The sequence below is a fragment of the Drosophila elegans genome, unplaced genomic scaffold (assembly GCF_018152505.1).
Source record: "Drosophila elegans isolate 14027-0461.03 unplaced genomic scaffold, ASM1815250v1 contig_149, whole genome shotgun sequence".
In the NCBI taxonomy this organism is placed as follows: Eukaryota; Metazoa; Arthropoda; class Insecta; order Diptera; family Drosophilidae; genus Drosophila; species Drosophila elegans.
In genome coordinates, this window is record NW_024545513.1 from 5,621,785 (window position 1) to 5,646,842 (window position 25,058).

Below are 25,058 nucleotides of genomic sequence, written 5' to 3' on the forward strand. Positions count from 1 at the left end.
AAATAGTTTTCTCCTTAGTGAAATATATTATCCCCAAAGATCTTTGCTGGTGGCTATATATATTTGATTCAATCACTAAAGATCTTTGCGGGTGGAACCTATAGGGTTATTCAAACATCACATATCACATATCTGTTTGACATATCATCCTTTATAAGTCTTTGAAAAACTCGCTTGATTTAGTAAGCTCCACTTTGGCTATACTATTCCATTTAGGATCCCCCATGTAATAATGAAAAAAAAAAATGGGTGCTGTTGTTTTGCATACAAGTTCAGTTTATTCGGGGGGTTCGGATCGGTTGGCTAGGGGTCACCGTTGAGGTCACCACCGCTTAGTTGCGACGACCGCCGCGGCGACGGCGGCGCAAGATGCGCAGGAGGCGGCGGCGCTGCTGCTGGCGGTGGCGCCGCTGGCGCTGTTGCTGCTGCCGGCGGCGACGGCTCATCTGGGTCTTGCGCTGGCGCTGGCGCTGCGCCCTGGAGCGGTTGCGGTTGCGGCGCTGGCGCAGCGAGTTGCGACGACGGCTCTGCTGGCGCTGGCGGCGCAGTTGCTGCTGGCTGCGCTTTTCGGCGGCCCGCTGGCGGCGCAGCAGCGCCCGGATGCGCTGGTTGTGCTCCCGCTGGAGGCGCTGGATGCGCCGCCGGTTGCGCTGCTCCGCCTGGAACTGGCGCCACTGCAGCTCGGTGGGGCGGACCACGGATCCGACGGAGTCGGCGGTCTGCGGCTGCACCACGGCGTTGTTGGCCACGGGGGCGTCCACGTAGAAGCTCTCCTCGTCGTCCTCGTCGTTGTCCTCGTCCGCCGAGCTGCCGCCCTCGTCGTCGTCGTCCTCCTCCTCGAAGGACCTGGGCATCTCGTCCTCCTCCTCGTCGATCTCCTCGTGGTTGAAGCCGCTGCCGAAGGCGCGACGGGTGGTGGCGGTGCCGGTGCCGGTGCCAGTGCCGGTGGTAGTGGGCGTGTTGGTGGTGGTGGAAGTGCCCGTGGAGGTGGTGGGTCCACTGGGCGAGGACGTCACTGTGGTGGTACTGGGCGTGTCGGTGGAGGTGAGACTCGCTATCGTGGTCGTCGTGGTGGTGCCCTTCAGCGCGGACAGCTTGTTGGCGATCGAGGAGGTGAAGCGGGCCTCCAGAGGAGCGTCCGCGGAGGAAGCTCCACCCAGGCGGTACACACTGCGGCGTTCGGCTGAGGGGTAGGGTACAAAAAACACTCAGTAGGGAAGAACTACTCTAAGCCAAACAAAAAGAGGGCAAAACTATTGCAAACGCAGACTAAGCATAGCCATAAATAAAAACAAAATAATCTATTGAGTAAGAAAGTAAGCAAAAGCGTGTTAAATCAATTCTAAAATATTTATTTCACAAAGCTAATTAATTTATTATTGCAACTTTTGTGCAAGACAAAATTAGGTAAAATAAAGTCGAAATAAAAACTGATCTTAGTTATAAATATTCAGTAAGAAATTGTGTAAAAGCTTGTAAAATCAATCACTTAAGTTCAGCAATAAAATTAAATGAATTAAAAAAACTTTTTACAAAAAAAAAACTCAACTAAATTAAGTCACTAGTATTGAGTTTTTAATTTAGTTTTAAAACAAGAAAATTTAAAGGACTTACAAGAGACCCTTAAAAACCAGTGTAGTAATAAAACAAAATGAATAATTTACAAGCCGATCGAGAAAATGTTGTTAAATATGGGAAAAACAATATCTTAGCTAAAGGCAATCGGCGTTAACCGTTAGATCTTTTCAAAAGTTATTAAGATTGGACATTTTGAAAATTATTTGCTTTTCTTAAGTTTCTTAAAAATGGTAAATGATGCTTGATAAAATAAAGTTTATAAACTATATAAGATATTTCAAAGAGTTAAAAAAATAATATTTTTATGAGTGAGACTTTTTTGCAGACTTTGTCTTTGTTTAAGCTAAACAATCGGATATCAGAGGGCTTTTATTTGTTGAAGAATAGAGGGCTTTGCTGCTGCTTTGCCTTCTTCTCTTACTGTTTTGAGCAAAGTGATTTCGCTTTTTCGATGAAGAATCAAAGAATAAGGGCCGTTAATACAGCCCTTTCTTCTTGTGTTAAACTTTAGTATATTTTCAAGGACTCACCCAAGGTGGCGGATGGGGCCAAGAGGGCACAAAGGGCCACGGCCAGACTCAGTTGAAGCAGGCAATGCATTCTGCAGGTGGTTCTCCTGGATTTCCTTGTGGGGATTTTGGGGGTTTTTCGGGATTTCCTTGACTGGGGATCGAGGGCTCCTAACTCACTTGTTGTCTCTGAGTTTGCACTCACAACTGACTGACAACTGATGGACTGAGCCGGGATTATATAGCCACTTGGAGCCGTCCAGCTGATCGATGGCTGTCATCCTCGTCCCTCCTCCAAATTACCCCCCAGTTTCCAATCTTTTGGCCAGCTCTATTAGCCAAAGTTCGCCCGGGGTCAAAGTGAGTCGGGTCGCGGGTCAGAGGCGTACGAATTTTATGCTAATTTGCCATCTCTTTCGCCAAAAACATTCTTCCATCCATCGCCGAGCAGCCGATGATTGATTGACGTCAAGTTGAGATTGACCTCCGGAATCTGGCCCAAACAGAAGTTCTTTGCTGTCACTTCTGCCTTTTCTCCAGCTCAGTTGGTACATCGCATTTCCTTGCAAAAGTGTGGACTAGTTAACTGAAGTTACTTCAATTACAGCATCTGGTTTAATTACCCGTACAAAATTCTAGCTCATTTAATTGAAGAGCGGAAATAAATTTTCAACTAACACAAAACAACTGGATAATTTAAATACTGCTTTGGTTCTTTAGAATGCATATAGAACCAATGTTTTATTCCTAAAATAATTATTTGATAAATAAAATGATTAAAAATATACCAGTACTATATTCTTAACCTTTCAAACTGTTCCACAATTGGTATTCTATAGGTAGTTCGTTAATTTAGTGTATTTACAAGCTATTAAGCTCATTTTATAAGCCCGTTAAAATAATTCCAAATAAATATAATTTCACATCACATTTGGTGTTGTATCAATTGTCTCATAATGTGTTTGGCATTTGCTCTTTATATTTGTTATGCTCTAAGTATATGTAAAATTATTTATTGAACTTAAAACTTCTTCTCAGCCCTTCTAAATATGGAACAATAATCAGTTTCCAACAAATTACTTTCATAAACATTGAAAAAACAACAAGAATATAATTTCCATATCACATTTAATTTGTCTCATAAATCAGGTTTTGTTCGGTAGTGAATCTTTATCATAATATTTGAGAGTTAATGGCAACGTGTTATTCAAAAAGAATTTACTTCTCATCTCCTCTAAATATGGAATCATAATTACTTCATTTTCCATATATTAATAGAAATAACTTTCCAATAAAATTTTTTCATGGCACACACATAGTAATAAAATTTGCTAATAGATGTTATTTTTCCATTACATTTTATTAAAATCATTTGACTGTTGGAATAAGCTTAGTTTTTTCCAATAAGAATTTACTTTCCATCTTCTATAAATATGTAGTATTAATAACTTCCCAATCAAATATTTATATAATATATAAATAATAATAATATTTTAATTAAAGTCTGTGATTTAATGAAAGACATTTGTTCATTTGGATAATCAGAGATTCTGACAAAAATAATTTATTTCTCATCTCTTTAAAATATAATCAACCGCTTAATAACCTTCATTCATATCATAGCCCCCGTATAAATTTAAAATAAATATAATTTGTATATCACATTTTATTTGTTGCATAAAGTTTTGTATACCAAGTGTCTCATAGTTCGTGTCCCATTTTCGGGCGTTGTATCTTAACTCTAACGTTAGATGGAAAATGGCTACATAAATCTTTCTTTATTCAACTCGGAAGCGAATAGAAAGTATTTGATTTCTGTCAATAAGAATATATTTCTCATCAACGCTAGATTTTCTATCTATTAAAATAAATCTGTTCGTATTAATACGAATTTGGGATAAAATCCCAAATAAATATAAATTTCATATCACCTTTTATTTGTCGCAACAAGTGTTGCATATTAATCATTTTCATTATTCGTTGATCTTCACTATTGTATTTGATATAAAATGGCAAAGTGCTTAATAAATTAATCTGTAAATTAATGATTTTGTTCATTGACTTAAGCAGAAATTCTGATCTCTTCTAGATATGATATAATATTAACTCCCCAATTACTTTCATATTATTCACCCAATTAAAATCCAATAAATATATAATTTTCATATCACATTTTATTTGTCGCATCAAGTGTTGTTTAGCAAGTGTCCTGTGTGTGTCGTGTCCTGTTTTCGGGCGCTGGATCTTAACCATAATACTATATAGAGGGGGATTGTTGGGAACCTCCGTTTCCGTGTCCAATCTTAACCCTGGAGGACGACCTGGCCGCGGCGCCTCTGGTTGCCACGCCTCCTCTGGTTGCCGCTCTGGGGGCGGATGACGCGCACGTTGCGCCGGCGGTTGCCATTGCCATTGCCGCCCACTCGACGGCGTCGCTGGGCGGGGCGACGGCGACGGCGGCTGTTGTTGATGCCCCGCCGGCGGATGTTGCGGCGTCCGTTGTTCTTGCGCCTGCGCACCACCACGCGGTTGGCGCGCTCCTCCTCCAGCTCCTCGTCATTGGCTCGGGCGGGGGGCGGCGGATCGCTCCATCAGGGCCACGACGGCGCCATCGGGAATGGCGTCCAGAGCGGCACGGGGCACCAGAAGCGCCGCCTTGCCGGTTTTCTCGTCCAGCACGCTCTGGCCCTCGATCTCGATGATGCCGTCGGGCACCATGATGGCACCGGCCTGGTCGCGCTTCACCATCATCTGCTTGGGGGGCGCCACCTCGGGCATCTGGTCCTGCTCCTGGTCGTCGTCCTGCTCCACATCGTCCTCCTGCGGCTGGCTCTTGCGGTAGCCGAGGCCGCTGCGGGCAAAGTTCAGGCCGAGCTGGTGCTCCAGCTCCTCCTCCTCGTCGTCCTCGTCGGCGTCGTTCTGCTGCTCCTCATCCTGCAGATCCTCATGATCGTCCTCCTCCTCGACAATCTCGAAGCCCTGGACCACGGCGCCGGCATTGGCACGACCCTTGGGTATGGTCAGAAAGAGATAGGGATGCTGTGACCTTTGAACCTGCATCTGCATCTGCATTTGCCCCTGCCCCCGACCCTGCCCACGCCCCTGAAGGCGTGGCTCGGCCAGGGCCGTGGCCACAAGAAGGCAGAGAGCCACCAGCAAGCCAGCTCCCAACTTGGACATCTTTTTATGTGCGGAAAATGCAAAAGGCAACGGCGAAAGGCAAAATAAAGTGATGAAATAGATGAACTGCCGACCGGATCCTAATTGTAAGCAAGGCCCAAACAGAACTGTACGATCTGCGGCGGCGGCATTAGGTTTTTATGCGAAAAGTTCTGGCCGAAGAAAGAGTCGAGAATCCAGAACCCAATGACAGCTGAAGACGGGAGAGAGCCCCAAACACTCAGACATTCAGATGAAGAACATTGGGCATAATTGCGGTCGATGTCGGCATAATTTCAAGTGGCGAAATTTGTGGAAATGTAGAAAAATGGTATAGAAAAATAGAAGTTAGGGTCAGCGACCCTGGCTGGCGGGACAATAGAAAGAGCGCTGAATAAATCAGCAGTCGCCGAATCGAGAAGTCATGCTAATGACAAAACAATCAGAGACACGCACAAAATACTGCGCTTCCAAAAGCCCAAAAAATATCCAGCTAAATAATCAGCCAAAACGAGCCAAAATGAGCCAAAATGAGCCAAAAAAGATCCGAAAAGACTGAGAAAGCCGAGAAGTCAAGGGCCGATCCGAAGTTGTGATGGACCTGCTCTCCAAGTCAGCGACGCATGCGAAGTGCGAGGCATCCAAACCCCGTCCACGGGTCATATACCCAATCCACCGTGGATTTCAATGGGAATACGAGTGGGAATGGAAATGGAAATGGAAGGCAGGGCCAAGATTGATGGACCCTCGTTGGCCAAGAACCATGGCCAGTTGCCGTTCCCGTTCTCGCTGTCGTGATTAATTGGCCAACGAAGTGGCCAAGAGGCCGACAGTAAACTAATATTTTACACGCGATCAATTCACAGACTCAAAAACAGAATTCTCATATTCACCAAATTTATTGGTTGCAGGTGAAAGACTAAGAGTTAACTAGTATTTCACATGCGATCAATTCACAGACTCAAAAATAGATTTTGCATATTCAGCAATACACCCAAGCCGCACAAAGGTTTTATATAATAATGAATTGGATAAATATGAAATATGAAGACTAAGAGTTAAGTAGTATTTTACAAGCTCCAAATTAATTTTCATAAGTATTAAATTCATTCATATATTATAAATTTAGGGTTTGGTTACATTTTGACTTGCTATTAATTTAAATTTATTTATTATTTGTGTGGTCCAATGTAGAAGGTATTTTACAATAAGTAAACTACTATTTTACAAACTCCAAAATAATTTGAGGTGATAAGTCGCTCAATTATTATTAATTAATTAAAAGTTCTCTATCCTAAAGACTTTCATTTAAATTGCCTTTAGACTTAGATTTAGATTAAGATGCCTCCTCCCGAAATATGTTTTGCAGATCATTGTTAAAACGCTTTTAGTATATGAGAGAATAAAATACATAAAAATAAAAAAAAAACAAATGCATTTGTGATTTCTTGCATAGACGATTTAAATACGGATCAATAATCAACATAAATGCGTTAAATAAAATACTTAAAAATACCAAGTCTACAGCTTTTGTGATTGTATGCAGCCACTACCCAAAGATCACTCAAAGATGAGGATGGTAAGGTTCTTCATGCTCAGACCCATGGCTGTGAAATTGCCGGGAGCAGATGGAGGATGTCCGTGGAGAGGCAGAGGAACTCGTAGCCGCTGACCGAGATGGTTGCTCCCAAGATGGCGATCTTGAGCCACTTGATCTGCTTCGATTTCCATTCCCTTCTGGCGAAACCCAAGTTGAGGGCGAACCACTGGCTGCAGCAGAGGCACACGAAGCCGGTAAGACCCGCCACCCGGTGGAGCAAGTGCAGCGTAAGGTGGCTTAGGTAGACGAGTAAGAGTCCGGTGGCCAGCGAAACACCGATCAGCAGGATTCCCAGCAGGCCACAGCATCCGTGCTTGGAGGCGAAGTGCCGATCTCCCTCCTGCTTCCTCTTGGCCCAACTCTTCTGGAAGATGCCCACCGATCCCAGCCAGATGCCCACTATCCCCAGGGCCATGTGCAGCAGGGTCAGCCGCTTCCTGGTCAGCTCCTGGAGCCACCACGAGTGGCTCAACAGCAGAGCCTCGCCCACGCAGAGGAGCAGGCCCAGGGTGGAGAAGACGGCGTGCCTTCCACTCCGGTGGTCGTCCATGCCCCGGGACTTCCTGGCCACCACCAGGGTCAGCACCACCAGCAGGATGTGGGCCCCCAGCTCCAGCACGATCCGGTACAGGTTCACCTCGAACAGGGACATCAGAAGGGGCCAGGCGAACTTGTAGATCACCACATGCGTGGTGGCGTTAACCGCTTGGCTCATAGTTCGGTTTTTTGCATAGTTTACTTTTGTTTCCAGCTCAGAGATTTTTAACTGACACTCCAGACGTTTAAAGAAAGGAAACTACGAACAAAAAATTTTTATAACTCTATTTTTCATCCTACATTTTATATTTTTTACATATATATAATAAACCGCAACTACTTGAATTCTGGTAGACATTTCGTTGATATCAAAAAACAGTCATCCACTTTTGCTTCTTGATATTTTTACTGTCTCTTAAACAGACAAAAATAACTTTGTGATCCAATACCGAAGAACAACGTTTTGCACCATTTTATGCCTATTATTTTAATTGTCAAGGGCTATTCAAATAATAAAAATTAATAAAAATATTATAAAACATTTTAGATTCTGACGGTAAAAAGATTTATCAACTATATATCTATTACATTTTTTTTTAAGCAGAAAAAAAATGAATATCAATTGGTGTCGTTAAATTTTGAATTACTTTTTTACAATTTTTATCGAAGAAAATATCCTTTTTTTTTTTTAATTTTCAAAAATTTGTTGTTTACATTAAATGATCAAGTATTTCAAGTTCATCAAGTCTTCAGAGAATTTACACCCTTTGTAAGGGAAAAAAATAGTTTGTATTTATTTTTACAGGTATAAAGGTATACTTTTTTTCCCATGTCTATAAATTTGGTTTTTTTAATTGATAAAATTTAAGATATTGAAGAAAATATAAGTCATTAAGTTAATAGCATATAATACAAATGTATAATAAACATCCCTTTTTATTTGTCAAATTTGTTTCCATTAAATATTGCTGGCAAAATAGTGGCCTGGGATAACTTGAAGTCTTTAAAATATTCTAGATTTGTGGCATTCCTTACGCCTTTCTTCTCCTAGTCACACTTCATTAACAAACCGGCAGATATTAGCAAATAACATCAAAGAAGTCAGAGGTGTTTCTAGGCAAAAAAATATTTTGTTGTTTGCTCATTCAAAGAATTTATTGATTTTTGCCTATAGCATATTCTGATATTACCTAAAAGTATAAATATTCATAATGCAAGCAAGCTTTTAAGACGGTAGCTTAATTATAGAAGAAAACATTTTAATGCTTAGATCATGAGTAAATGGTCTGGATGACAGTGTTTTTGTTGATCCAGATTTTTTTTGTCATCTATGATACATATACATCGAACTTTTGGTCAGAACGCATAAATTAATTTTGTTCTTTGACGAGGTTCAACTTTAAACTCTGATGAACTGTTGGATAAAACTGGGTCAACCAAAAATGACCAGGTATGGATTGGAGAAATTCCGCTAACGGTTTTCGATTTGTTTCAAAGACCCGCTTATATTAGCTTTTTCCCCCCCAAATAAAGAAATCCACAAGCACTTGGGTCAATTTTAGATTCAAACATATTTTATTGAAGACAGATAAATCCGCTTGGCAACGAGCTGCGAAAACTGCGAAAAATTTCTAAAACAAAAATATTGTGATTATGAAAAAGAAACGGCAACATAATTTCCATAAGAATGTGCCGATGGGAGAAGTTCATCGGGGTCAGGCCGCTGGAAATATGGTATTCAAACGAGACAACGGCACAAAGAAAGCTGCTTTTTTGGCTCTTTTGGTTTTTAGTTTTTAATTTTTGGCCAACTCCGGCAGATGGGTAATAAATTGACCTAAGTCGAAATTATGGGCTGGGCCCCGATTGAGTTGAAAGTTCATTGTCCGTTCCTTAATTAAATGGCCAAAATGGTAAAATGGTAAAAATGGTCAAAATGGTCAAAATGTCCAAAAACCAATTCGGCAGGTGCTGACCTCTGCCTGGGGCAATTTATGCCAGCACACTTCTGAATCGGAGAGTAGGAATTCGATTCGAATCGAAACGAAACTCTTTCTTCGGGCTTTTCTAATTTGGCATCCAGTTGTTTGGCCACTTGACTGAGCGTTAACCCCGGCCTTTTGTCGCTGCGAACCATTAACGATCGCCGGAATATAATGCTGGAATAATGTTGTCAACTGGCCGCGGCTGAAGTGCTCGCATGTTGGCCCAATAGTGTCCGCTCGTTTCGGGATGATTATGCAAATTTCCACCTTTTGGCCCGTGGGCTATGGCCACATAATCGGGCCAAGACTGTTGGCAGCTTCTCGTCTCTGGCATCTGCGATCTGGGATGGGTTTCTATGGATCAGCTCCGCTTGACTGGTTAAATGCTGCCCGGGGTCATCAAGCTGGAAAAGAATTTCTGCGTGTTTTATTTGCCCCAACCAAGAGTCGATTGTGCCGGCGAGAGATTTGTAAAGGTGGTGCGAGAATCGCCTACATTGTGAGAATTTTTGATTTCATGTAATACAATAGCGGATAATTTAATAGTCTCAATATGTAAAGTTTGCTAGTTCTCAACAGCAAATAAATATCACAGTTTCACTTGGAATTTTCCGAAAATTTAAATGCTTGAATATTTTCTATTTCCTGTGCCTTGAAAGTAGGGACGAAATAGTGTTTTCATTAAATAAAATAAATAATTAAAAAAAAAACATAAATTGACTGATTTGATACTATAAAACTATACTATTTGACACACAAAAATATTGATCTTGGACATATGCTTTAATTCTAGAAACATACTTTCGTATTGGTTTTTCTGGGAGATATAAAAAAAATGTTCATATATTATATATATTATTTTATTTAGAATCTTCTAGCTAAGAAATGCATCGTACTAAGACCAATTAAATATTTTAGAGAATAATTCTTATCATTCCAAAAGTTGAAAGTAAGCTTTTAAAATGCCCGATCATGGCCTAGCTTTAAAATTTACTGAACTCGGCTTTTTCAAGTTTATATATTATCCTGCTATAAAGCTCAAAGCTGTGATCTCTGTTACCTAACTTTAAAAATATGCATATCCTTAAGCTCTAAGCTCAGAGATAATTTAATAGTTACCAAGCTTAAAGTTCCCAGAAAAGAATCTACTTTTTTAAAAAATAAATTTGCACAAGAGTTTCTTTATGTTTAACGGTTTAACGGTGTCCTGGCATTAAGTTCATTAAAGTTCTCAGATTTCTAAACTACTGTAAAATGCTGCCTGCCATAAAACTCGAAAGCTGCAATAGATCATTGCATAAGTCCTTTCCAACAATTCCCCAGAAGCTAACTGCTATAAAAACCGTTTGCAAGGTTGCCTTCGATCGATTATTGTTCTCAAGCAACTGTACGCCAAATACCGTTAATCGGTCAACTAATTTGCATATCGATTCGAAATTAATCTCGAAGTTCTTTCAGCGGAATTAATTATGCTTTTGACCCCAACAGCGAATTTCTTTTGTCGCTGGGCGAATATTAATTATGGAAAGGCAAAAAAAAGCGTTGGAAGATATTTAAATCGGTCAAAGCGCACGGGCCTCATTAATAAGCCATGGTTTTTTGGTTTTGGATTAAAGATCAGGTTTTCTGGTCTTTCGAGGTTCAATGATCTTGCGCATACGAAAACTTGAACTTTCAACTGGCCAACGCCAAACAATAAAAAAAATTTAGTTATGCTAATAGTTTTCTCTCATTTTCGCCGGCTCTTCAACTTGTTTTTTGGTCAGGCATTAACACACGCAAAAAAAAGGTAAAAAAAATTTATTTCTTTGTGGTTTTCACGGGGATTGAAAATCGTTTTGGTTTTGGTTTTGTTTGTTATTTTCTTCTTTTGTTTTTCATTAATTATTTCGTTCGTTTTGGGCTCGCTTTTTTCTTGGAAAGGTCTATAGTTTTACAGAATTATGCTGCAAGTTTGGCCTGCTCCTCCATTTTGGGCTGCTCCTGCTGGGGTTCCTCCTTTTTGATTTCATCTTTCTGGATTTCCTCCTTCGGAACCTCCTTCTCTTGAACCTCCTCCTTCTGGACCTCCATCTTTTGGGCTTCCTCCATCTGGATCTCCTCCTTTGGCATCTCCTCCTTCTTGACCTCCTCCATCTGAACCTCCATCTCTTGGACTTCCTCCTTCTGAACCGCCATCTTTTGGACCTCCTCCTTCTGCTCCTCCTCCATCTGTGGCACCTTTCCGAAGGTGGTCAAGGCCCTGGGGGCCACCTGCTCCTCGGGACCGGCGCTCTCCAGCGACCTGCCCGTCTTCCTCAGGGCAAATCGCCTGTTCTGGGTCAGCAGATCGAAGTAGGGATGGAAGTCGCCGTAGGACACATAGCGGGCATCGCCGAAGGCGGGCTGCACATGTCGCGAGAGTCCGGGCTCGTCGTCATCTCCGACCAGGATGAACTCCTGACCACCCTCGCTGGCCATTTGGGGGGCAGCTGCGGCTGTTTCTCCTCCGGCCATCATCTCCTGCTCCTGCTTCATCTCGGTGGCCTCCATGGCGGGCTTCTCCATGGCGGCATCCATGGCCGGGGCCTTCTCCACAATGGTGCCGGGACGAATGCGGGAGGGCAGTAGGCCTCCAGCCTTCACGGGCTTGGCGGCAATCAGCACGGGCTGGGCAGAGATGGGTTTGATCGAACCCGATCCGGCACCCGATCCCGATCCCGATGAGGAGGCGGAGGAGGGGCTACCATTGCGGGAGGGCGGAATCTGGGGCGGCTGGAAGATGTCCATGAGGGAGGCGTCGGCCAGCAGGGGCACGGCCGAGGCGGTCAGCTGCGGACGCTGCTTCTTGGAGCCCGAGGTGCCCCTCACCGGACTGATGGCGCTCTGCGGGATGTTCAGAATCAGGGGCTGGGCCTGGATGCCCTCGGCCAGGGAGACCACGGACTGCTGATCCGGCGGCGACAGACCCAGCTGGCTCCAGGGGATGGTGATGTACTGGGTGGGACGACCTTGACGCCTCACGGGCACGGTCAGAGGGGGCTGCGGGAAGTTTCCGGCCACGGGCACTCTCTGCCTCTTGCCCTGACCCTGCACATAAGCGTAGGGATAGGGGGAGCTGTTCAGGTTGAGCAGCTCGGGGGCCAGATAGACGGTCTGCCCGTTGCGGTTCACCAGGAAGGTGGTGGCCTGCGGACGGCGGGTCTTCGAGGCGTTGGCTCCGGCCGCAGAGGAGGCGGAGGAGGAGGAGGAGGTCCTCCTCAGGGTGTTGCCCAGTTCGGCGGGTGTTTGACCCCTGGTGAACTGCCTGATCTGGCTGATGATGCTCTGCTGGCCACGCTGGATGAAGTTGGGCTGGTTCTGGCTGCGCCGCGTCGAGGTGGAGGCGTAGAGAGGCTCCTGGTGGAAGTCCTGCTCCTGGCTGTCGTCCTCCTGCACCTGCTCCTCCTCCTCCTCGTCGTCGTCGTCGTCGTTGTTGGCCCCCTCGTCCTCCTCCTCCTCGTCATCCTGGGCCTCCTCGATCACCGGCTTCTTCTGAGCCTTCACCTTCTTGTTGCTGTTCTGGTTAACTGGTTGACGACGCTTCTGGCTGACCACCACTTGCTCCTCCTGCTGGAACTTCCGGCGCTGGTTCTGCGCCTGCACCTGGGTCTGTTTCCTCTGCTTCTTGGGCTTCTGCTGCGGCCGCAGCTCCAGCGAGTCATCGTCCTCGAACTGCTCCAGACTCTGCTCGTCCTCGTCGTCGTCGAACTCCTCGTCGAAGCGGTTGCCCTGCAGGTAGTCATCCTCGTAGTAGTCATCCTCGAAGGAGTCTAGGCGGTTGTTGAACCGATTGGGTCGCTGCTGGCGACGTCTATTATTCATGTTGTTCAGGTTGTTGTTGTTATTCAAATTGCCATTTCGGTTGCCATTCCGCTGGGGACGCTGCTGGACTCGCACCACAATGTCTGGTCGCTGGGTGGTGGTCGAAGTGGTGCTGCTGGTGCTGGTGGTGGACTCACCACGCACCGGGGTCTCCACCAGGCCGGGCAGCTGCTGGCCAGCCGCCTGCAGGCGATCGTTGAACCAGCCGGAAACGGAGCCGGCCAGCGTGGAGAAGGAGGAGCCCAGCTGCTGGGCGGGATTCATGCCGAAGAGCCAGGTGCCCGGCGAGGCTGGGGCACTGGAGCCGGGGGCAGCCGATGCCTGCTTGCCCTGGATCTCCTCCAGCGAGGCCTGGCGCGGCTTGAAGGCGATAAGTGGGTGGATGATGAAGTCGGCCACCGTGTGTGGCTGTGGGGCAGCCTTCTCCTGGATTTCCACTGGTGAGACCATGGAGGGGGCCTCTTGGACGGCCACTACCGGTGGCTTCTCTGTGGGCATCTTGGGAGCCATGGGCGTCTCCTCTGCTCCAGCACACACACACAGAACACACAGTAAAAAAAAGTGGCAAATAACAAAGATAACGAAAACACACAGCACATGAAAAAAAAGAACAAACACAGGGGGAGATTAATGGGTTGGCTGGGGAAAATGGTGGGGGGGGGGTTTATCCTAGCCTATCCTACCAATCAGCGCCATGTCGGCGATGGGCGACTCCGTCGACTGCTCCACCTCCGGAGCCTCGGTCACGGCGGCAGCCAGCTGGCTGAAGGCCACTAGCAGGCACAGGCACAGGCCCACCACCACGAACTTGGTCATGGTTGCTCTCGATGGTTTTCTCGGGGATTTTCTCGGGGATTTTCTCTAGATTTTCTCTAGATTATCTCGGGGGTCTCTACTACACGCACGCAACTCTTTTCTCAACTCGATCTCTGATTTCTAGGGGTCCACAGACAGAGGTTTCTTTTGCCGAACTGTTGGGGGAGCGACGCGACCCGAGCTTTTTATGTGCCGTCTACAAACGGTTTTGGCCAAAAGCCCCTGCTTAGCCGGCCCAAAAGAGCAAGAGATCCAGAGAGTCTGAGAATGCGAGCTGGCTCTAAAGCTCTCTCTCTTCTCCGTATCTCTGTATTGATTGCCCACTCGGGGCTGTAAATCAATTTGCGGTTTCTTGACCGCTGGCCAAAAGAGATCGGGTCGCAGGTCGCTCGGCCAAATATATATCTACAAACTAGTTCCAGGGCCCAGAGTATCGTGAATATTATGGGACTTTATGGGACATGTGCTCACGACCAGGCTTGACTAGATCTCCGATTTAATTGCTACTCAAGAACTCAGTTTCAGAACGTGTCACAACACGTTGTTGGAAATTTATTTGGTCTTAGGTCCTACAAAATTTTTCAAAGATTTAAAATGAATTATTGCATATTTGGTTTTAATGTTATGTAAACTACACACAGTTTTAAAGTAAAAGTTTTAATTCAATACTAAATAATAAAAACCCTTTGATGTATAGTTAATTCGTGATCTTGAGGATTTTAAAATATTTAAGAAACCAAGTATTAAACTTAATTTTAAACTTATTAAATTTAGAGGATGTGATTTATTTTTTAAATTAATATTTAACATTTTATATTCTAACCTAACATTGATATAATATTGAGATCTCTTTTGTAGGACTTTTGTTTGATAAGCATTTTTTAGATAAACTTTAAATTTGTTTGCGTAATCAATTTCGAGCTGCTTAATATTTTCAGTTCAAATATTCATTCGATTAAAATTTGTCAAAATGCAAGGCAACTTGCAATAAAAAACTCAGGTTGACCAAGAACAGAGGCATATTTTTTGTTATTATCCAGGATATTTAATTTTATGACGTGTATTTTTCATGATATTTATTTTGTGTTATAAGCATTTTGTTTATTTTATTTTATTTGAAGTCGGAAAACCATTTAACCATTTTTAGCTTATTAAAATTTGTTTATTTAAGAACATAAAACCCATGCTTTTGTGAAATGGTCAAGATGTTTAAGATATTAAGATATATTAGTATCAAATCGCGTCCAGTTTTATTGGGCTAAATAATGCACATAATTAGATTAAAATCAACAAAATCGATTGCTTTGATTGATACATGTATGGCCTTAAAAATTCTTATTATAAATTTACATATATTATTTATACAATTTTTTTTAAGATTTTGATTATTTGAAGTCTTGTAAATTTCCTAAATCAGTGCCGTATCCAGGATACTTTTGCAACATATTATTTTGAACCCCCTTTTTTCTCCGATGGGTCCACCACTGCCCTAAAGTAGTACCCTAGTAATTTCCGCCCAGCGATTTCTTTTCACCCAATGTGGATCATTGTGCTGATTCCGGGAATCTCTCTTAGCCAGTCCGGTCAAAAATAGAACTTTCCCTACAATACTAACTTTCCAAATATGTTGACCCCTCGGATGATGAGTTGAGATGACCCCTAGTTGAGGGCCAACTTTCTTCTTCGCCACATACACACATACCCACACATACAGACTAGAAACCACAAAAAAAAAGAATTTGCTAATGAGTATTTATGATTTTTTTATGCATTTCCATTAGCATCAAACATCTTGGCTCGGATCTCTTTTGCTCGTTGCTCGGCCAGACCTCAAGGCTAATGAATACATTGCGCTTCTCCCCGCATAATTTGGTTATTAAAACATTTGTTTATGTCGCCCATAATGGGCCGCAAATATGTTTTCCTTTTTTTTTCTCTTTTCCCAGACCGCCCTCGTCATTACAAAGAACTGGCCAACGGTAGCCGCGGAAAATTTAAATAATTGGCGCGGCAATAACATAAATTAGGTAAACCATCGGAGAGTCTGGCAGTAAAAAGTGGAGCACGAAAAAACATGGCACATAAATTAATCATACCACCCGTGGCCAGTGGCCCAAATTCGAAATTAGATCGCACTGCGGTCATCGATTGGCTCCCGATTTTATAGGTTTTTTAGGGAGCCCAATTAATATTCAGGCCAGGGGATCGATATCGGAAATGATTCGATGTAACCGCCCCAAGGAAATCATTTTTGTTTTGGGAAAGTTTCGCACTGCTCACCATAGATTCTTGTAACGTGCGTCACATTAATGTATGATCTTCTTTTCTTTTAGATGTCGAAAAGGTCTGAGGAAAAATTAATATTCGTTTTGTGGTTTTTGCAATAATCTAAAAAATATATATATCTAAGTTATATTAAAATAAATACTGTTTTAGGACAATAATTCAGAATAAAAATATATTTGTTTATGAACATATTATAACAAAATTTCTAAAGGTCGTTGGATTATGTAACTAACTTCTTAACAATTAAAAGTCAAGGTTAATTCAAAGTAAAGCTACATTTTTTACTGCTTACTTAGTAAACAAAATTCAAATGTAATATTTAAATTATATAAGACACAAAAAAAGTCGGAAACAGTAAAATAGAAACACAATAATATTAAAAAATATAAATGTTAAGATTTTTTGTCTATGAACATTGTTTTCTCTTAATAATTGTAAAATTACAATTGACAAGCTTCATAATTTATGAGTTTTTCAAACTCAATGTGATATTAACAAACTACAAAATAAAGTCCAATAGCTTGGTTCAACGGCTCAAAATGTTTCTGTGTCTGTAATAATACTCTTTTAATTCGTCCATAAAGAAATTTGTAAAAGTGCTACTGATAAAAGGAAAATCGTTTGGTACAAGTCTCCAGGCGCCTTTTAAAAACTATTTTTAGGCACTTAAGATTTATGTGGCCCGTTTTGTAATCTCTTGTGTATTAATTGACTTTATTATCGAACAAAGCCTACGGGACAAAACGTTATTGATTTAAATTAGCGAACAATAGGGGAAATAAGAAATAGTGGGCAATAAATCCCACAAACTCATAATCCGTCTTGCCAATATTCCGCTCGGCTCGCAACTTATAGTTCGCTGGGTTAAATATTTAATCTCTGGCACTAAGTGGAGCCGACTTTCAATGGGGTGAATGGAGAAAAGAATAAATTTCGCACTATGATTGATTTAAATGCCCGTTGTTTGTTGCTCCGAATGGGAACACATGCTGGCCAAAAATGGCCAACAGTATGAGATGTGGCCCGAAAAAGCCCCGAACTCTGACATCTGGGGGACGAACAGTGGGACCTCGCCCACTTCGGACAGTGACAAATGGAAGCGGCCTGACTTATTGAAAATCTCACTTTTGACCTCAAAATTGGCTCAAGATTCTTGGCCAGACGGTTCTCTCTTTCGTTTTTTGGCTATTTGTATTTTTCCGTATTTTCGAGACGACCCAAAATGCAAATTTCTCGATTTTTGGTAAGAGGCAAACTGCAACTGGAAATGGAAATGGACCTGCTAAAAGTCAACGTTCTGGGATCTGTCGGTTGTCCATGTTTTCTGTTTCTGGTTTTTGTGCATAAATCAGTCGACATCAGACATTTGCATAGTTTAATAATTTGCCAATCGGCCAAATCCCCTCCAATTTCGCCACATTTTACTTTGTTCTGCCAGGCCACCTAATTTCTTTTGTTTTTCAGGTGATTTTTATGTGTCTCTGCTGTTTCGCCGCCGTCTTTTCGGCGGCCAGGTGAACGTTCCTCCCCTGTATAAAATGTCTTTGCCGGGCACTTGCTGGACCATTTAATAGAGGCCCTCGTCCAGCGACAGAACCAAGTCCAAGTCCAAGTTTAGGCCAAGTCCCGATCCACAAGTCCAAGTCCGCAGCCTCCACATCCCATCATTATGGCAATTAAGTTGGTAGCCCTTTTGGCCATCGGCCTGGCAATCTTGGCCGTCTGCGAAGGTGAGTTTCCGATTGCTGATCGTTAATGATAGTTGTAATTAACGCGCGGTTACTAATTAATAAAAGGCTTGGCCTCTTCTTTGGCAAAGTCCATTGGTTCTGATGGATTTTTCAACATTTCCTTGGAAATTCATTCCATTCTTTTGATAAAATATAAGAACTTTTGCCTTTAAGCCTAAAAATTCTTATTCATAAGACAATATTTTTAATAATTTTATTTTTGGTAGATTTAATTACTGGATAAAGAACTAATTTCTTTTCTGATTTTTTTTTTTTATATTTTGGAACGATCTAAGTGAGGCTTGTTCCACAATCTAGTTGCTAAATCAATTTTTATAATAATAATTTATAATAATTTATAATTAATTCATTATTTTATAAATCATTATGGAGAAACGTTAAAGCAAATTTATATACAATTTTACAAATAGGTATAGTCTTAAGAACTCTTGTTTAATTTAACTTAATCTTATTCCATAAATTTGCTTATTATTTGCAGCCCGTCACGTGAGTGGCCATCGCAGGCAGCACTTCGAGCAGCGGGCGCTCATAGCGAAGCCGCACAGTGGTCCCCAGGGGCGCGTGTTCCCCGGTGCAGTGGCCATCAAGAAGCTGGTGCTGCTGAAGTTCAAGAAGATCGTGCCCATCTCGCTGATCCTGCTGAAGTCGAGCAACGAGAACGAGGCGGAACTGGTGCCCGTCTACCCCACCGACCAGATTCCCGAGAACGTGCAGTTCATCCCGACGCCCAACGGCATCTCGGGCCACAAGGACGTGCAGGCCATCGCCATTCCCGCCGAGCTGCACGACCAGCTGCAGATCAACGGTTTGTCCAACCTGGAGAACATCGAAGCCCTGCTCCAGAGCAGCTCCATCTCGGCGGCGGACAATGAGGGTGAGACCCCGGTGGGCAACAGCATTGCCGTGGCCCAGCCCGAGGATCTGGTGCTGGAGCAGCCGGAGAATGACGAGGATCAGCTGCTGGATGGAGCTGTCTCTCCAGCCGCCGCTCCAGCTTCTGCCGCCCCTGCTCCCGCTGCCCTGCGCCGCCTCTCCGCCGACGAGCTGCTCCGCTCCGGCGTCCGCAACTCCGCCCAGCAGCAGCAGACCAGCGTGGAGGAGATCCCACTGCTGCTGTACTCCGCCAACGAGGCAACCGGATCCCACTCCGTCGGTGGAAACTCCGGTCGCCGCTTCGTGGCCGCCGCTCCGGCGCTGCGTCGTCGCCAGCAGTTCTACAACTAGGATGTCGGACCGGCACCCACCCACCACTTCCCGTCCACTCCTCCTCTCGATGGCTGTCACTCACGGGCTTCACTGTACCACTACTACCTACTACTACCTACTACCCACTACCACTGGCTATTCTTTTTTTTTTTAGACTGAACTGAATATAAATTAACGTTATGAGCGAAATGACAAAAGGGGCGACTTTTGCTTCCGGGTGGTGAAGGGTCTCTTGTGGGTCTGCAGTGCAAAAAGGCTACACTGGCAGAAATTTGGGGGTCAGCAATTAACTCTCAGCGCGAGAGGACATTTTATAAAAGTACTTTAAGGACGGGCCGAATAATGGATAAGAATTTTCCACCATTTTTCATTTATTTCAGCCGAAAGCAATTTTTATTGTTAATTAATTCAAAAAGTTCGTTAAAACTTGTAAAAATATGATAATAGGCGAAAAACACTTACCAACATAATTATTGTATTGTTTGGAGAAACAAATAATTTTAGTAAATTTATTAATCATTTTATAAATTAATGGCTCATAAGATAATCTTTTATATGTTAAAAGGTATGTTACTTATAAAGAAAATTTATTAGGAAAAGGATTGTGAAGTTTATAATGCTATTATATTGAAAGTATTTTTTTGTTTAAAAATTTTATATTTTATAATGAATACCAATGAGGAAATGTTAAAGGAATTTTATTTTAATGGTGAGGCGTTTTCAAAATATTTTAAAAGCTTGTGAACAAGTATGTGGAGCATTAGAAGTTTAAAAATCAAATACAACTAGACTATGCATTTCCACTAATTGAAGGCAGATTTTTTGCTGTGTTGTCGAGAGAGCCGGAGATCCTTGTTTGGGGCGCTGCTTATCAGGCGACTGCAGTTATCAGGCCTTTGTGTTTGGGCTTTGTGCCGCTGACGTGACATGTCCTGTCTGTGCCTCGTCCTCGTCCTCAGCCTCGTCCTCAGCCTCGTCCTCAGTCTCAGTTTCAGTTTCGGTTTCGGTGTCCCGATCCCAGTCCCAGTCCAAATCGCAGGCCCAAAGAGTCCTCGTGTGGCAGGCTGCCAACAAATTTGAGCCAACAAACAAAGCAGCCACAAAACACATGGCACAAATTTTGCTTAGGCGCAAAAGTCAACGGCACAAGAGGCCCAAAGAAAGGCAGCCGCACAACAAAAGCGACACAAAGATGGGACACGTTAACCTGACATTTTTGGGTTAAAGCCACGACTAGATGATGTCCTCCGATCAATTTCAAAAAAACAATGAAATAAATCATCATGACATTGCAAAATAAATTAATGTACAATTTTTCTGCCCATTTCTTTCATACAAGTATTAAAATCCATTCAAAAAATGTCTTAAACATAGCGTTTAAATCGAAAATCCTTTTAGGTCTCTCAAAGTAGAAACTGTAAATGAAAAAGCTTAGAAATACGACAAGTAATTATTATTGTAAAGCCAATGAGTATACGATACTTATTGTCTTCAAAGACCATAGATTAAATATTCTCTTTTAGCCGAACATTTCTTTAAGAAGGAACTCATTCCCCGGTGGTGAGGGTATCAAAACTTTATTTCTTTCCTAGTGCAGCTACCTATATACCCCCCGCTTACCCTGTTGTGTGTCTTATTTGCCGCATTTTTGACAGGATTCCCCCAAGCAACAAGGCCCCCATCCACGGAGATTATGCAAGCGTTTTCCGAATTAGCCAGGCGGAGAACAAACAGAACAAAGGACCTCACGGGACAGACATACGCTAAAAATACTATGCTGTCACACTCAAAAGCCTTCCGGTTTAAGCTTTAAGAGTACATTCTGCTGTTTTCGTTTTACGAATTAACAAGTGAAATCACAATTTACATGAAGTGAAAGGGTGGGGATGATTTAAAAATATGTTACCAATATCCAAAGTGTATACAAGTAGGGACAAAAATATTTGACTGCATACTTTACATCCTAGCGTTTTGGGTTTTTCGGGTTTCAAAAAAACAATTTTATTTTGTTACTTGCCCAAAATCAAACACACAGACATAAAAGCACACTTTTGTACAGCTGGAAACCTAAACTATCCATCCATCAATTTGTTTTGATAAAACATCGATTTTAAAAAAAACGTTTTTTGCAAAAATTTATGTTATGGCCAATTTCCGCATTTTTGATAAAGGGGTACATCGTCAATTTTTCGAAAATTTGGAAAAATTTAAAAATTTTTAACTGTGAATGCCATTTGATTGTAAATTTTATTACGAATTTAACGGTGTATGACATTCAAACATTTGAGCATTATTTCCCAGGGTTTTGACACAAAAACCAAGTTTTTAATGTGTGTTTTGCGAATATTGGCGATTTTTCAAACAAAAATATTTCTGAACAGTCTTTTTGTTGTAACTTTGCCAAAATAAGACCCAAAGTCAAAAGAGTTGCAATTTTGAACAGCTGGCAACCTATGCCATCCATCGCTGATCGATTGAAAACAATTAATTTAGTTTTGACAAAAAAACCGAATTTTGAAAAAAGATTTTTGAAAAATTTATTTATGTCCAAATTTCGGACTTTTTTGTAAGGGGGTACATCATCATTTTTTGCAGAAATTTGAAAATCTGAAAAAATTTTAACTGTGAATGCCATTCGATTGGAAATTTTATTACGAATTCAACGGTGTATGACATTCCAACATTTGATCATTATTTACCAGGGCTTTGACACAAAAACAACATTTTTAATGTGTGTTTTGCGATTTTTGGCAATTTTTCAAAAAAAATTATTTCTGAACAGTCTTTTTGTTGTAACTTTGCCAAAATAAGACCCAAATTCAAAAGAGTTGCTATTTTGAACAGCTGGCAACCTATCCCATCCATCCCTGATCGATTGAAAAAAATTAATTTAGTTTTGACAAAAAAACCGAATTTTGAAAAAAGATTTTTGAAAAATTTATTTATGTCCAAATTTCGGACTTTTTTGTAAGGGGGTACATCATCATTTTTTGCAGAAATTTGAAAATCTGAAAAAATTTTAACTGTGAATGCCATTCGATTGGAAATTTTATTACGAATTCAACGGTGTATGACATTCCAACATTTGATCATTATTTCCCAGGGCTTTGACACAAAAACCACATTTTTAATGTGTGTTTTGCGATTTTTGGCAATTTTTCAAACAAAATTATTTCTGAACAGTCTTTTTGTTGTAACTTTGCCAAAATAAGACCCAAATTCAAAAGAGTTGCTATTTTGAACAGCTGGCAACCTATGCAATTCATCCCTGATCGATTGAAAAAAATTAATTTAGTTTTGACAAAAAAACCGAATTTTGAAAAAAGTTTTTTGAAAAATTTAATTATGTCCAAATTTCTGACATTTTTGTAAGGGGGTACATCATCATTTTTTGCAGAAATTTGAAAATCTGAAAAAATTTTAACTGTGAATGCCATTCGATTGGAAATTTTATTACGAATTCAACGGCGTATCACGTTCCAACATTTGAGCATTATTTCCCAGGGTTTTCACACAAAAACCAAAATTTGAATGTGTTTTTTGCGATTTTTGGCAATTTTTCAAACAAAATTATTTCTGAACAGTCTTTTTGTTGTAACTTTGCCAAAATAAGACCCAAATTCAAAAGAGTTGCTATTTTGAACAGCTGGCAACCTATGCCATCCATCCCTGATCGATTGAAAACAATTAATTTAGTTTTGACAAAAAAACCGAATTTTGAAAAAAGATTTTTGAAAAATTTATTTATGTCCAAATTTCGGACTTTTTTGTAAGGGGGTACATCATCATTTTTTGCAGAAATTTGAAAATCTGAAAAAATTTTAACTGTGAATGCCATTCGATTGGAAATTTTATTACGAATTCAACGGTGTATGACATTCCAACATTTGATCATTATTTCCCAGGGCTTTGACACAAAAACCACATTTTTAATGTGTGTTTTGCGATTTTTGGCAATTTTTCAAAAAAAATTATTTCTGAACAGTCTTTTTGTTGTAACTTTGCCAAAATAAGACCCAAATTCAAAAGAGTTGCTATTTTGAACAGCTGGCAACCTATCCCATCCATCCCTGATCGATTGAAAACAATTAATTTAGTTTTGACAAAAAAACCGAATTTTGAAAAAAGATTTTTGAAAAATTTATTTATGTCCAAATTTCGGACTTTTTTGTAAGGGGGTACATCATCATTTTTTGCAGAAATTTGAAAATCTGAAAAAATTTTAACTGTGAATGCCATTCGATTGGAAATTTTATTACGAATTCAACGGTGTATGACATTCCAACATTTGATCATTATTTCCCAGGGCTTTGACACAAAAACCACATTTTTAATGTGTGTTTTGCGATTTTTGGCAATTTTTCAAACAAAATTATTTCTGAACAGTCTTTTTGTTGTAACTTTGCCAAAATAAGACCCAAATTCAAAAGAGTTGCAATTTTGAACAGCTGGCAACCTATGCCATCCATCCCTGATCGATTGAAAACAATTAATTTAGTTTTGACAAAAAACCGAATTTTGAAAAAAGATTTTTGAAAAATTGATTTATGTCCAAATTTCTGACTTTTTTGAAAGGGGGTACATCATCATTTTTTGCAGAAATTTGAAAATCTGAAAAAATTTTAACTGTGAATGCCAGTCGATTGGAAATTTTATTACGAATTCAACGGTGTATGACATTCCATCCATTGACCATTTCTTCCCAAGGTTTTGATACAAAAACCGATTTTTAAGGTGCTTTTTTTGGGTTTTTAGCGATTTGTCAAAATAGGATAAACTGAAAAATTGTTAACTGGGAATGCCATTTGATTGGAAATTTCATGACGCATTTAAGCATGACATTCCATCTTTTGACCATTACTTCCCTGGGTTTTGATAAGAAAAGTCGATTATTTAAAAAGGTGAATTGGTTTTTGGAGAGTTGTTTCTTAGCTGTATTATTTGTTGCCGAAAAAAAAACTTATACATATACAAAAAATGTGTCCAATTGGGGTATAATAAGGCTATGGTTTATGTTTTATCGACCGTAGTAGGGTGGTGGCACGTAGATGGTGACCCTCCTGCCATTGCCGCTGCTGCTGCTGGTGCCGTTGTTGTACAACCGACCGCAGGGCGGCGGTCCGTAGTAGGTGAATGTGCACACGGTGCAGCAGTTGATGGGCGTGGCCACCACCATAACGGGCGTATTCCTGTTCGGATAGATGGGTGGGTAGGGGTAGGGCATGGGTTGCGCTGGAGGTGGCGGAGGGGGCAGTGGCCTTGGAGGGGGAGGTGGTGGTAAGTAAGGAGGCCTGCCGGGGGCACAGCAACTTTGTGGGGGTGGTGGAGGAGGTGGCGGGGGAGGTGGCGTATAGGAGGGATCCACCACGTAAGTCTCACAGCAGGTCTGCCTCTGGAAGGCCTCCAAGGTGCAGGGCGAGACGCATGAGTTGAAGAGTCCGCTGATCCAGTCGTAGATCAAACTGAAGGTCCGCCCCTGACGCTGGGTACTGTCGTAGGGTCCGAAGGTATCTATCGATGTGTTCAGTGGCGGCGATTCCCGTCCGGAATTCTTGGGGTTTTCCGGCTGCAAGTCCTCCAAGCGAGACGACGAGTGGTTAAAGTACACATACTCAAAGTTGTCGTTGATCGAAGTGGCCCTGGTCGAAGTGCTGTTTTGGGGGCGTGGCAGCCAACGCTGCAGACGAATCTTTTGCTGAGCACGATGCCGAACTGGGGGTTTAAGCATTTTAATCTTCAATAAATAAAGTAAGTGAAAGATCAAAGAAAACATTCCATGTCTTTCACC

The 25,058-nt window shown here is 41.8% G+C and overlaps 5 protein-coding genes across 5 annotated transcripts; 1 reads left to right on the forward strand and 4 right to left on the reverse strand.

Moving 5' to 3' along the window:
- Positions 1–332: 332 nt before the first annotated feature.
- LOC108140873 (trichohyalin) lies at positions 333–2,178 on the reverse strand. Its single transcript, XM_017263903.1, has 2 exons — positions 2,109–2,178; positions 333–1,183 (listed from the first exon to the last, which is right to left on the reverse strand). Exons 1-2 carry the CDS (start codon positions 2,176–2,178, stop codon positions 333–335), a joined length of 921 nt encoding a protein of 306 aa, XP_017119392.1.
- A 2,212-nt stretch (positions 2,179–4,390) lies between these two features.
- LOC108140869 lies at positions 4,391–5,267 on the reverse strand. The gene is given in 2 exon segments (XM_017263873.2): positions 4,391–4,651; positions 4,653–5,267. Coding segments are annotated over 2 exon segments (876 nt in total).
- Positions 5,268–6,700: 1,433 nt separating this feature from the next.
- On the reverse strand, positions 6,701–7,611 carry LOC108140738 (cytochrome b561 domain-containing protein 2). Its single transcript, XM_017263718.2, has one exon. The coding sequence runs from the start codon at positions 7,559–7,561 to the stop codon at positions 6,842–6,844; it is 720 nt and encodes a 239-aa protein (XP_017119207.1). The 5' UTR covers positions 7,562–7,611; the 3' UTR covers positions 6,701–6,841.
- Positions 7,612–11,244: 3,633 nt separating this feature from the next.
- LOC108140666 (apoptotic chromatin condensation inducer in the nucleus) lies at positions 11,245–14,168 on the reverse strand. The gene is made up of 2 exons (XM_017263608.1): positions 13,895–14,168; positions 11,245–13,732 (listed from the first exon to the last, which is right to left on the reverse strand). The coding sequence occupies exons 1-2, from the start codon at positions 14,025–14,027 to the stop codon at positions 11,310–11,312; spliced, it is 2,556 nt and encodes an 851-aa protein (XP_017119097.1). The 5' UTR covers positions 14,028–14,168; the 3' UTR covers positions 11,245–11,309.
- Positions 14,169–17,982: 3,814 nt separating this feature from the next.
- LOC108140857 lies at positions 17,983–19,288 on the forward strand. Its single transcript, XM_017263844.1, has 2 exons — positions 17,983–18,043; positions 18,543–19,288. The coding sequence occupies exons 1-2, from the start codon at positions 17,983–17,985 to the stop codon at positions 19,286–19,288; spliced, it is 807 nt and encodes a 268-aa protein (XP_017119333.1).
- The last annotated feature ends 5,770 nt before the right edge of the window (positions 19,289–25,058 follow it).

Coding starts and splice junctions, on each gene's coding strand:
- LOC108140873 (XM_017263903.1), bottom strand. CDS start 2,178: ATGCATTGCCTGCTTCAACTGAGTCTGGCCGTGGCCCTTTGTGCCCTC. Junction 1,184..2,108: donor GGCCCCATCCGCCACCTTGG/GTGAGTCCTTGA, acceptor CCTACCCCTCAG/CCGAACGCCGCAGTGTGTAC.
- LOC108140666 (XM_017263608.1), bottom strand. CDS start 14,027: ATGACCAAGTTCGTGGTGGTGGGCCTGTGCCTGTGCCTGCTAGTGGCC. Junction 13,733..13,894: donor CGCCGACATGGCGCTGATTG/GTAGGATAGGCT, acceptor GTGCTGGAGCAG/AGGAGACGCCCATGGCTCCC.
- LOC108140857 (XM_017263844.1), top strand. CDS start 17,983: ATGGCAATTAAGTTGGTAGCCCTTTTGGCCATCGGCCTGGCAATCTTG. Junction 18,044..18,542: donor AATCTTGGCCGTCTGCGAAG/GTGAGTTTCCGA, acceptor TATTATTTGCAG/CCCGTCACGTGAGTGGCCAT.
- LOC108140738 (XM_017263718.2), bottom strand. CDS start 7,561: ATGAGCCAAGCGGTTAACGCCACCACGCATGTGGTGATCTACAAGTTC.